The 12,517-nt window shown below is 39.6% G+C and overlaps 1 protein-coding gene across 2 annotated transcripts in view; it reads left to right on the top strand.

Moving 5' to 3' along the window:
• Positions 1 to 90: 90 nt before the first annotated feature.
• The window catches only part of USP10 (ubiquitin specific peptidase 10), a 46,518-nt gene continuing 34,091 nt past the window's right edge, over positions 91 to 12,517 (top strand). For both annotated transcript variants that reach the window (XM_082063155.1, XM_082063154.1), the window contains exon 1: positions 91 to 233. In XM_082063155.1, coding sequence (XP_081919281.1) covers positions 213 to 233 — 21 coding nt within the window. In that variant the 5' untranslated portion in view covers positions 91 to 212. The remainder of the gene's footprint in view (positions 234 to 12,517) is intronic.

Raw genomic sequence — 12,517 nt, 5'->3', positions numbered from 1 at the left:
CACTGCGCCTGCGCAACCACCGCCCGCCGCCGCCGCCCGGCGGGCGCGCAGGCGCAGAGGCGCGGCCGCCCCTCCCCGCCGACGCTATGCGCAGGCGCAGTGCACGCCGCCTGCCCGCCCGGCTGGTGCGTGCGAGAGAGAAGATGGCGGCGGCGGGGGCAGCAGCGTGAGGCGCCCGGGAGACGCTGAGCTCCCCACGGCCGCGGGGCGCCATGGCCGTGAACAGCGCCCAGGTACTGGCCACCCCCGCGCTGCCGTCCCGGGGCGCTGCGGGGGTTCCTGAGGGGCTCTGAGGGGTGTGCAGGGCCCCGCGGCGCGGCTCGCCGAAGGGGGGAGCGTGGTGGCCGGGACTAGGCCCAGGGTGATTCTGCAGCTTCATTGAATCTCCTCAGGGCGGTGAAGGGGCCTCGCTGCCGGGCGGGACGGCGGCTTCCCACCCTTCTGCTCTGCCGAGGGGCCCAGCGGGCCGGGGCTCGGCCCCTCGCCGGGGTTCCCGCTCCTCAGCGCGGGGAGGCGGTGGCTGCTGGAGCCTTTGGAGCCCTTTGGGGGTGAGGCCGGTGCAGCACCCCCGGGTGAACCGCTGCAAAGAAGCGACGCTTGGAAGAGACTCGATAGCTTGCGCTTTTTTTTTTTTGGGGGGGGGGGGGGGGGGGGAAGAGAAGCGATTCTATAATGAGAAGGGAATAAGGAGATTTGTAAACTAATCCTTTCCCCCCCGCCCCCCGCCCAAACGCTCAATAGACCTGAATGCATTGGGGTGCAAAGGGCTGAGTGTTGCAAGATTCCTGTGCATGGGGATGCGTGTGCAGTTTCCCTGGCTCCCACTCACTAAACCAGCCATAAGATTTGTGCACTGAATAAAAAAAAAAAAAAATGCAGTCGTGGTGGTTTTTCGGTGGAAGTTAAAAGCTCGATTCCTGGTCTAACATGGTGTGTGCTTTGAGCAAACGATTGCCTGAGTTTACTTGACTGTTGCTTTCCTGTAAGATTTTTCTCCCAAAAAACTGTAAAGCAGAAATATCAGGCAGCATGTGCGATGCACTGAGGTGTTTATTTGCAAGGCTTTATACGACTTTGGTTTTAGCAAATAATAAAGTTTTGTGAACTTTAATCGTGTTAAAGGTAGTTTTGTTAAGAAACCGTGTCTTTTGTGGTGGAAAAGATCTTTAATGGAATTCAAGTGGTTTAAGCAAGGCAGTGCTTTATTATGAATTTTTTTTTTGTTTTTTTTTCTGAAGGGCATTTAAGGTGCACATGTAATAAAGTTGTGCACTAGTGGCACTGGCACCGAATTTTTCCATAAGGAAAGGTTTGTAATCGGTGAAAATTATCATGACATTTCTTGATTTATTTATGTTTGAGAGGAAGGGAGACCTGATTTTGTCAACATGGGTGTTCTGAGGGCGACTGCAATTTCTGGAGTTGGTTTAAAATTTCACATAGCTTTAAAATTTTGTATCCTTGAACTTTTCTTTCAAAGTGTGGGCAACTCACTTAGTTTAGGACTGTTTTTATTGGCCTCATGAATGATAGTTAGAATGCAATAATTGACAAGGATTCAATGTCCAACTCAGAAGTGGTTTTACTAGCTGCTTTCCCCTCCCCTCAGTACTAGATAGCAGTGCATGTGGTCTGTTCGGTAAGACTGGACTTTACATTGCAGCTTTTTTCTTGATTTAGAAGAATTAAAGACATTTTTTGTGTCTGTACTTAATTAAATCGGTGTACCTTGAAACAAAAAAAAGGAGAGTTCAGCTGATGATTTAGTTTATGGTGAAGCGCTACGTAGCTGTAATTAAAACTAGACTGTAAATTCATCTTAAGTAGTAGCTCTTACATAAACTATTTTAAATCAACACTCTCTATAGGTAAAAGTAGATATTTATGTCTTGTGAAGATTACAGCTTAAATTTATGTATTATGTAATTCAGAAGCAAATCTCTAATATGTCTTTCAGTTAATGCTTTGTTCATGTCATTAAACAGCATAGTTTTATGTTTTATTTTGTTTTTCCTAATGTAAACAGTGTATTTAACTGCTGTCTGGGATTTATGTGAACACACATTCTAGAGCAATACAGTGCTATGATGCTGAAGTAAGTAATGTTGTGGACTTTTTTGGTTGGAGAACCTAAAAATAAGTTCAGGGATGCAATTTTACATGTAGGTGGGTTTTAAATTTATTTTAGGATGGTAGTGTTGCAGATCAGTAGAAAAATTAGAGTTTTAGTACCAGTTGTCTGTTCTGAGCACACAACTAATCAACATTATTTAGTCGTTATGTTCGTGTCATAATGCAGAGTCTTGGGCAAAAGTGCTTAGTTTTTCCATGTGACTGTAATTTGAGTGAACCATAATTGAAGCATTCTTTTGTCACAGAGGGGAAAAAAATATCTTTGAGAAAATCATGCTCTTCTAATAGCCAAAAATACGTAGTCATATTCCTGCCAATTAATGGATGAAGGTAATAGTGGGCAGAAATATGTCTTAAATCAGTTTGCACGTTCTGAAAAATGAATCATGAAACGTGACCACATATATTTTCAAGGAGGGTTAATTTTGGATGGCCAGCTACTCAGCAAACACATGGGTATATAGTAACACAGCTTAGATATTGCTCGTTGTTTATACCTCTGTATTCCATGTCATTATTTCATAATCATTTATGAGATATTTAAGTGTTGCTGTCAGTTTTCTGGACATGTTCTGAGCATATTCAAAATCTGTAATTTTTTTTTTATTAAGGTGAGCGAGAAATAAACCTGTTATATCACTACAGGTTTTGTATGGCACTACGGGTATTGAAGTGGTATAGTTGAAACCATTTCTCATCAAGGTCATCTAAAAATCTTCTTAAAAAATGTTAAAAACTACTTTCCTGTTTGGAAAGAGTAATACGCTGTAGGAACTGTATAAACAGTTGTTTTAGCCACTTTTCCTATTGTTTTTCATAGAAAGAATTAATACAAACTCATCATTTATAAATCTTGTGAAAACAAGTTAAGCAGGAGGATACCATAGCAGAATGAATCATTTATGCTTGTTTTGTTCTTTCGCCATTACTGTGGTGTCAAATTAACTCTGTGCCATTTAAAGTGTACCAGATTGCCCCAAAACCCCAGCTGAAGTAAAAACCAGTAAAGTTTGTGTTCAGAAAAAGCTGAACCAGCTTTTAAGCCGCTCATCCTCACCCAAGCCTGGCCTGGCAACCAGAATAACTGGAACTGGGAACATGACACGCAATCCGACTCCCTGAAATCCTGCACTGCAAACTGCCTCTCTTACGGCTGGCTTGGAGTCTTGGTCCCTGGCAGGGTGTAGTTTGATGTTCCCTTAAGCCAGTGCCATTTCTGAAAGAAAAAAAAAAAATAATAAAAGAAAAGCAGCAGTCTGTAGGCATTTATTCCATGCTGTCTTTGCAGTGTATTGCCTCATGTTTGTGGGTGACCTTGATGAGGATGTCAATCTCAAAATAATCTTAAAAAAATGGTTGTTAAACAGCTGGATGAGTTTCTTGCGCTAGCTTGCTTGTGCCCGTGCAGATGTGTGTAATGTTAACAGTCTCCTTATAGGCAGAAAGAAGTGTTTGGAGAGAGGGCAATGTGGATTCTGTCTGTCAGGTCCCTGGAATACACTGAAAACTATGGGGGGGCACCTGGAATGCAAAATAAAAGGTGGTTCAGGGCAAGGGCTTGGAGAGCAGTTGTCAAGAGCATCGTCTTACTGCTTCTCCCCTGGCTTGCTCAGTCACTCTTCTGTGTTTTAAAGGGCTGAAGAAGCTGGATTTGTCTTTTTTTTTTTTTTTTTTTTTTTTTCTTTCCTGATAGAGTGAGTAGTTGTTCTGGTTGTCTGTGGTCTTGGGAATACCAGCTGCAGCTAAAGCGGTGAGTTTAGGTAGCCAGAAGGTATAATGTGTCTTTCTGAAATGTGAATGCTGAATCCATGCAGAGTACAGTGGGTGAATGTAGGCTGGTAAACTTAAAAAAAGGAAGTCTGGGAAAACCGACATAGAACTCAAATTTGAAACTGTATGGCAGTATGCAAATAATAGAATAAAACCCACAGGTTTTGTGAATTGCTGCTATTTGTGCATTCTAGACTATAGCACTGATTTGGAGACTTTTTAGAATGGGTCCAGCCATTTACCTATTATTAAATTCATTTTTTTAGGCAGTTGCTTAGACACACAGCTTTTTCCGTTTATATAGCTGTTAAAAGACTCATAAAGTTAAGTGGGGTTTTGTTTATAGGTAAACTAAGCAGTCGGATTTCTGTTTAGTGATATACGTGCAACATGCTGTGTCGTACAAAACAGCCAAATCTGTTGTAATAGAAGTTGCTGGCCTTGAGCCATTGGATTATAGTCATTTGTCACTGTAATGCCATTTCAGCAATGTAGATGTTCATTTCCAAAGAATTAAACATGCTACAACTGCAGTTTTTCTTTTTGATGGAAGTGTTTTTATGTGTGATCATTAAACATACAACTGGGGATTATGGAACAAAGGGTTATGCTTCATGGTGAAAAAATGTGTGTGTGTACATGACTATCTGTGTATATATGTATACACACACACATATGATCATTCCACAATGGAACCGTTTAATATTTTTAAATTGGGATTCTAAACCCTACTTTTATTTTATGAAATTGTAACATATGCATTTAAGGCTACGTGTTTTGAGTATTTCCAATGATGGTGCCGTGTCGATTATTTTTAAAACACTTTGAAGGTTTTTTAGATTAAGTGCTCATGTTAATATATTAATTAACGCTCTACTAGAGTAAAACTTTGAAGTGAATTAGTCTTTTAAATTTTGTATTTGACTCTCTAATACCTAATTTAATTGCAGATGTTTTTGATATTTTAAATACGTGTAAGAACTTTTCCTCCTTGTTTGACAGCATAAGATTTATTGATCTGTGGTGTGTGCTCCAAGATCTGTTTTTCTTCACGTGTAGTTAGGCAGGAGGCAGCCTGAATCACAGTAGACCTAACAAAGTGTTTATGTAAGGCTTATTTAAATGCTACAGCTTATAAAAAAGCTCGTGTTTAATGTAAAATTAAGAAAGGCCTCCTTGAGATCCTGTGATGGATGCAAATGATAGTGCTGTGCAAACCAAAATAAATATGCAAGACTGCTTCTGAAAATATTTCTGCTTATAGAATAGTGTGTGAATTTATATAATGTATAGAAGTCTTAAAAGAAGCATTGTATATTATTTGCATTGGAATTAGAGTAGGAAAGGAAGGGATATGGATCAGCTTCCATTGAATGTAATGCTATCACAAGCTGGAAAATCACTTAAGGGTTCTCTAACTTTTTTACTTCATCAAAAAAGAGTAAAGCCCCTGATTAGGGTTTGGCTTTGAGGTGGAAGAGAAAAATGCCCTATCTGTAAGAAACTGTAAAGAACAACATATCTCTAAAGGTTGTGTGAAAAGATGCATTTAGAAAAATACGAGAAAGTAGGTTTTCTTCATAGAATTCTGTGTATGAAAGACTGCTGTTTTGTTTAGTTTCGTTTTTTTTTTTTTTTTTTCTTTTACCAAACCAAGCACACGATCAGAAATAGCAGTGCTGTATTCCCCCGGTGCAGCAGGCATGGTTTGTTTTTTTTTTTTTTCATACAACATTTAGAGCCTGCTGTAGCGATTCACAGGTTTCTTGCCTCGTTTTTCCTCATTGATGTTGCAGGCTGGAAATGGATTTGCCTGTGTAACATCAAATACAGAACTTGTATATTATTCATGCAAAGAAGTGAAGGCTTTTTGTCATGAAAATGTTTTGTCTTGTTGGACTGGGATTCTTTTGTAGGTAGTATAGCAACATGTTACCAATAGTGATTCTTACAGTGTCAAGATAATGTTCTTATTTTCCTGAGTACTTCACAGCACATACCTATCTCAGCAGAAACATGTATATAATTTGCATTTTAGCCTGAATTGCTTAGTCTAATGGTAGCAAAAGGCAATTAGATTAATCGTATTCAAATAATGTTTTTGGACCATGCTGCTTAGAAGGGTATTTGCTTAAAAACAATGCTATACTAGTACACAATATGGTCTTGTCATTTTAAATATGAGTAGTTATGATAAAAGGAGAGGGAAATAAAGCAGAGAGAAAAAGAGTCATTGTCAGCAAAAGTTACAGCTGAATTGCAAGAAGAATCAAGTTCTCTTGAGTTCCAGTCTAATTTGGCCTATCCATTAAATCATATGGTCTCTAAGAATAGCTAGCTGTTACTAAAGAAAGTAAGAACTAGTGCTATAATGTCCTTAAAGCATGGAAAAGCTCACTTTCTGTTCCTCTGCTGCCTTTGGGATACAAAACCAAAGCTGCCACTGTTTGAAAATTCCTGTGGAACACTGTGGTTAATTGATACAAAGTTGGAAAAAAGTCAAAGACAACTTATTTGAGCAATTCCCAGTACTCATTTTCTTCTCAGCTAAAGGCTGTGACCATAGGCTATTGCCCCTTAAAAAGAAGTTTAAGCTTCCCTAACAAAACTTAAGCCAGGATGAAAATTTTATGTAAGTGCAGCAGAATTATAAAAGTGTAAAAGAGCAATAGTCAGCTTTCAGAGCAGAAGTAGTAAAGCTGTTGAGTTTGCTCATGTCAACAGGTTTGCGTTCTCAGTCTTCTGAAATTTACATTTGTTCAAACACAACAGTGAATTGTGTTGGTTGCTCTGGTTGCTGGAGTCAAAATGCCTGTAAATACCAGATGCTGGCATGTGGTGTTTCACATGTTGCCAAAGACTTGGAGTTTCCTTGATTGGGGAGGGTAAAGCCAATGGGCACAAATTACACTTGTAATGGCCTTTATGTGACAATAATTAGTACTGTTTTCTGCTTAGGTGTAGTTGCCTCTTTAAAATAGAGATTTCCCTGAGCTCTCATCAGTGTCCACCTCTGGAACGATGCATTAGGGCAGTCGTGCACTGGTTCTCCTTTGCTTTGTACTGCTGCTTGTAACAGTAGCATGATTTTAGTCTGAATTCTTCACAGTTTTTTCTAGCCAAAAAACCTTAGTGATTAGCTAAGAGCTGAGGTATTTTATAGCCATTTAGTTTGCATACCAAATTTTGTGTGTTTGTGCTTCAAATTTATTTTCTGACAGCTTTTTTTTTTTAAAAAAAAAAAAAAAGTGCTTGGAATTAGTGAAAAACTGCTTATTATATTATCTTTGAAGGTCAGTTGTATTTAGGAATGTCCAACACATCCAGTGTGTTTACTGGGTAGCCAGAAGTTGCCATATTTGACTGGCAAACATCACCAATTTCAAACTTCAGTTTAGTTTACATTTTCTGTCTTACTTGTGGAATAACCATTTTGAACAATAGTGTGAATGATTGATCGTGTTTACCAAGTGTTTTTATGATTTACAAGGTATTTTAATTGGATTTGGGACCAAAGGAAGCAATGTACAGCCACATGAGAAGCATATTCTTTCAAAAGCTGCCTAAATTGGTGTTGTTCGAAAGTGGAAAGTATTATAAATTCACAATACACAGGCTGCAATATGAGGGTGTGGTTTCATCCTTGTTGCTGAACCTTGTCAGCATTGTGGATTTATGTGAGGTCCCCTAAAATCATCTCCTCAGCTGTGTATTGATATTCCTGTTTGTAGATGGCTGGATGTGCAGGCCTAGAAGTGGTGACTCAAGTTGTGCCCTGGACCAGAGGGTATGTGAGCTGTTGGTTGTGATACTCCTGTGCATAAGCCTTGTGGGCTTATCAGTAATAAGTGTGTCAGGTTATACTCTGGTTTAGTCCCTTTTTGCTCCTCAGAAAGCAAGAGAATTTCAGTATCTTCAATACTGTAAACGTGTTGGGAAGTATTTTGAGTGCTGTTTTGCATTCTGTTCACTCATACGTGCAGAAGAAATGTGAATGCTAACAGATCTCGTAGAAGAAATGAAACAGCACCACTGTCAGGGTTACTCTTTTGAAATGAACTAACTAAAAAAAGTAAGTCTTAAAATCGACAGTGTTATTATCATACAGTAAACCTGCTGCCATATTCATACCCTGTTTTTAATGCTGCCAATTAAAAATATGGGCGTTTAGTATGCTTATTATCTGTGGTTTAGTTGCAGCAGCGTATTAATCTGTTCATTCATTAACAGCTGTCTTGCATCTACATAAAGTTGTATTACAGATACTTGAGCTCTAAAACCATCTCGGGAGGAGGTGGCATATGTGTGGTGTCCCAATTTTCATTTTAAACTGTGTACTGCTACAAAAGACAAAGTTGCTGTCATGGGCAGTGCCAGATCCTCTCAGGTTTCCACCTGCTACTTATCACATATCAGGCTGCCAGAGGAGATGGATGGCTGCGTATATACTGAGAATCAAAACAATACATGGTGTCCTCAGTTTCATTCTGCCAAGAGGACCCAGACCATACACATTTGTCATGTGGTGGAGTAGTGGAAGGGGCTTGAGTTCTTGTCGAGAAAAATAGAGGAAGAACCTCTGCAGAATTGCTCTCAGACTTCAGCAGTTACAGAACTTAAAATATAGGAGATTTCATTATGTGGTGGTGGTTGTGTTGCATTTCTGTGATCCCCTTGAGTAATTTACCAATCATTGTGGGGTTTTGCAAGTTCTTTGGTTTATTTTTGGCTGTTACTTTATGAGATTATAACCCATTTTTGGCAAGTCATGACATGCAAAAGGGAAAGTCTCTTACTTCCTTGCTCCTGGCCACTTGCATCTTTTGGTTTATGCTGGCTTCTTCTCTAAACCCTCCCCTGCCAGTGCAAAAAAAAAAAAAAATCTGGATTGTTTTCTCTCGGTTTGAGTATAATCATGTCACTGATTAGTTCAGTGTGTGCCAGAACTGGTGCAAGAGAAGAGGTAGGATTATGAATCCAGCAAGAACGAGAGGGAAAAATGATGTGGCCTTAGTGAGTGGAGCAGGTGGTGGCTTTTACTGATCAGCCAATGTTTCCTGTTACTGTCACTGTATAATGTGTGGTGCCACCGTGCTGAGGTGGTTACCCCTGTACAAGTTCTGGGTATCATTAGCTTGTGCATTGTCTTTTTTAATTCTTGGTGGTGAATGTGTTTTTGATAGGACTTTGCACCACATTGAGGTTAATACTAAACTTTGGAGGTTAAATCTCACTCAGACGTAGTCCTAAGCATTCAGCACTGTGAAATTTAGGGATGAGATGCAAAGTTAGGTCTTCAGAAGAGGCACATCAGTCCTGGATAGGTGGGCTTGACTGCCTTCTGAAGGTGCTAATCTGTCTTCCTTGTCAGGATGGAGTCCAGATAGCTAATTTTTACCTCACCTAATCTTAGCCATCTTAAATCCTGCCCTGAGTAATTGCTTGTGAAAAGCGTTGTGTGGGTGACTTGTCTAGCCATGGTGCAGTTAGGGAGAGATTTTAGTTTTCCGCAACGTTTAGCTACGGTTATTCAGAGGCTATGCATTCTTTTCCTGCTTTTCTTTATCTTCAAGTGTGTATTTTTCAGCTTGCTTGACAAACTGAAACAGCGATTTCCTTACTGCCCAGGGTGGATCGTCCTCTGGGGTGGGTCTGTATTGTTCCTGTGGGGGATTAGTCCTGTGTGAAGATGTGAGTAGTGGAAATAAGCAAAGAAAATATTGAATGTACATAAACTAGTGGGAAACAAATGAAGATACCAACAGTCTTTTTTTTTGTGCAGCTTTGATTTTGATTACTTGATTTTAGAAGCATAATTTTTAGTGTAATTTCCTTATCTTCAATAATAGGGTGTCATCCTGTATCTCACATCCTATATCTGCAAGGTTAGTACCTTTACATACATGGAAAGGATGTCTGCTTTTAAAGCGGATGGAGTAATTCACAAGAGAAAGAAGTATTTTTAAAGGAGCTAAGACACATACTGGTGTAACTGAATTAGAGTCTTCTGACTAACAGTGTGGAGGTATTATGTGATTTCAGAATTTTGGATGATAATTCAGCTTTTGGAGAGGGGAGTGGTCTGGCAGTCACAGACTAGTTCCCTCCATTTCTTTTTCATTTTGTGTGCTGTCTCTGTGAAAAACTTCAGGTCCTGTGTCACCTTTCTCATCTTTGGCCTCATCAAACCAATTGTGATGTCCTTCTCAAACCACTTAAAAATGTGCCTAGAGTCAAACTTGTTTAATTTCTTAAAACTCAGCATCTTGTTGCACTTTTTCTTCCCAGAGCTCTGCCTCTTTATTTATTTATTTTTCAACCTCATCCACATCTTAAATGTATTAGTTTTACTTTTTTAAATCATGGCTTTGGTGGATAAAAGTTGGCTGTGAGGTAAACGCAGGTATAGCAAGCACAGAAGAAGAAAGGCACTGCCAAGCTGGAGCACATTGCAGGGAAAGCCAGGCTTTGTTCTGGTAGCCCAGAGCATCCTGCCTTGCCAGGGTAGGAATGTACTGGCACCTCCATACTATGAACTATGTGGTTGTGAGAAAAAAAAGAGAGTATGTGCTGTTCTTCTACCTGGAGGAATTGAGAGATGCACATTGCAAACAGTCCTTCAAAATCTTAGTTGCTAAATTACCCGCTAAATAGATTTTGTAAACTTCAGAAAAATGCTGATTTATACAGCATGTCTGGAATTTGGATGGACTGCTGTGAGGTGTTCAAAGACAATTTGCTACTTAATGTGGCTGAAGCAGTGTTCTTCAGATGGAAAACTGATTTTAGTACCGTGTTCTTAGAAGATTGTTCTGTCGTATGCATCTGGCACAAAAGGTTGCAGATCTAATGATTTTAGTCTGGTAGAGAAAAAAATGGCTAAGATCAAGGTTTTGCTGCTGGGAAGTGTGAGATAAAGTTAATGAGAGATTGTTTTGCCTGCCCCACCTATAATAAAATAGTAGTTAAACTGGCTGTGTTCTTGAGTAACTTCATGTTCCAGCTTCTCTCTCCTCAGTGCTTATCATGCTGTAGTAAATGAGAATAATTTGGGTCATAATTATTTTTGCTCTTCATTACGGGAAGAGTTTCCAATTTGCACGTTAGACTCGGTAACTAGTTCAGTGCAAGCAGAGCTTGCAGTAAATGTTTTTGCTCAATTATGAGCGACCAGCTTGAAGCTTTTGATGTTTGCAAGGGCTGCCTGCTTGGAGAATTCAATGGGAAAGTATTTTTGTTTGACTTTTGAGTTAACATCGCAAGAAAATATATTGGAAAATGTTACTTCTCTGAATCACTGGCAGATGTTCTGTGGGCTTGTAGTGGTGGAGCTGCTGGTGTAAAGATGTCAGAAATTCCATCTTGTGCTCTCCAAAGAGCTACAATTTGATGTAATCATCTCTGACAATGCAGTTGTTATCTTCCCTCTTGCTTTCTGTTTGGAGGGCACTTTCCAGGTATTCCTGCTCTAGTCCCACAGTGACTGCTCTTCACTGCAGCTTGTCTGTATAATGTGTGAATGTATGTTTTTACCTTGAATTCCAGGGGAAGGTATGAGAAAAAGATACTTTCTTAGAAAGAATACCTGATGCTCTCTCATAGGATGCAAATTAAAAGGTGTATAAAATGTAGACACAATTCTTCTGTCACTGGATCATTGCTTTATGATCAAATATAGGTGATACAGCTGCATTGGCCTCTTTATACTATTATTATTTACAAAATAAAATTATGCCTTTTTTGGTTTGTTTTTTTGGAACACCACTTGGGGAAAGCTTTAAATGTGAGACAGCAGAGTTCTTTTCCTGGGGCAGACCAGAAGATAAGTGTCTTTCCGCAGTTGGGGAAGATACGCCATGCTTATAAATGCAATGGTGTCTATGTAAGATGAGGGCTTGGTTTTTATTCTTCCACTCCCTTTCCCCCACACTACTAATTACAGTCAGCAGTTTATAGACAGCCTCCTTGGGCTAGTTGCACTTGTGGCAGCTGCTGTTTGTTTGAAATGGAGGAATGCCAACAAGCACCTCATTTTTGGGAGTAGAATGAAGAGAATACATAAACAGAATGTGTTTGGGTATAAGAAATTGACTGGTGTTTTGGGGGTATTGTTATTGTTTGGTGTGTTGCTTTTATTTGAAATATGTTATGTAATTGATGAAAAAGAATAATGATGAAAGAGCACAACCTGCTCTACTTTGGTGAATATTTTAGTTATATCTTCATGATAAACTGTTCTGATCCACATTGTGCCTCCATGGTAGGTTCAGGCTCTAGGGGTCTTTTATTCATTAAACCCGCTCTTCCAATAACTCTGTGGTCGCAACTGAAATTTCAGCAACTTCTACTTTCATACTAGCCAGTAGTCTGGCTTTTTCCTCTGATTAGAAAACAAATTTTTAAAATTATTTTTCTTTTTGCATAATGGAATAAATTCCCCTCAGATTAATTAATGTAAAATGTGTGGAAAATCCCTAACTTTCTTTAGCTGTAAGGATTCTGTAATAACATCCAAGAAACCCTGAACTGGAAAAGGGGGAAGGTACAGTCATACGTTATATTTTTGAGCCTTTGATTGCTTAAATGGTGGGCAGACAGAGTTGTACTGACTCAT

Source organism: Streptopelia decaocto, assembly GCF_964273445.1.
Source record: "Streptopelia decaocto genome assembly, chromosome: 11".
Lineage (NCBI taxonomy): Eukaryota > Metazoa > Chordata > Aves > Columbiformes > Columbidae > Streptopelia > Streptopelia decaocto.
The sequence above is the reverse complement of the archived record's forward strand: the minus strand, read 5'-3'. Positions and strand labels throughout refer to the sequence as shown.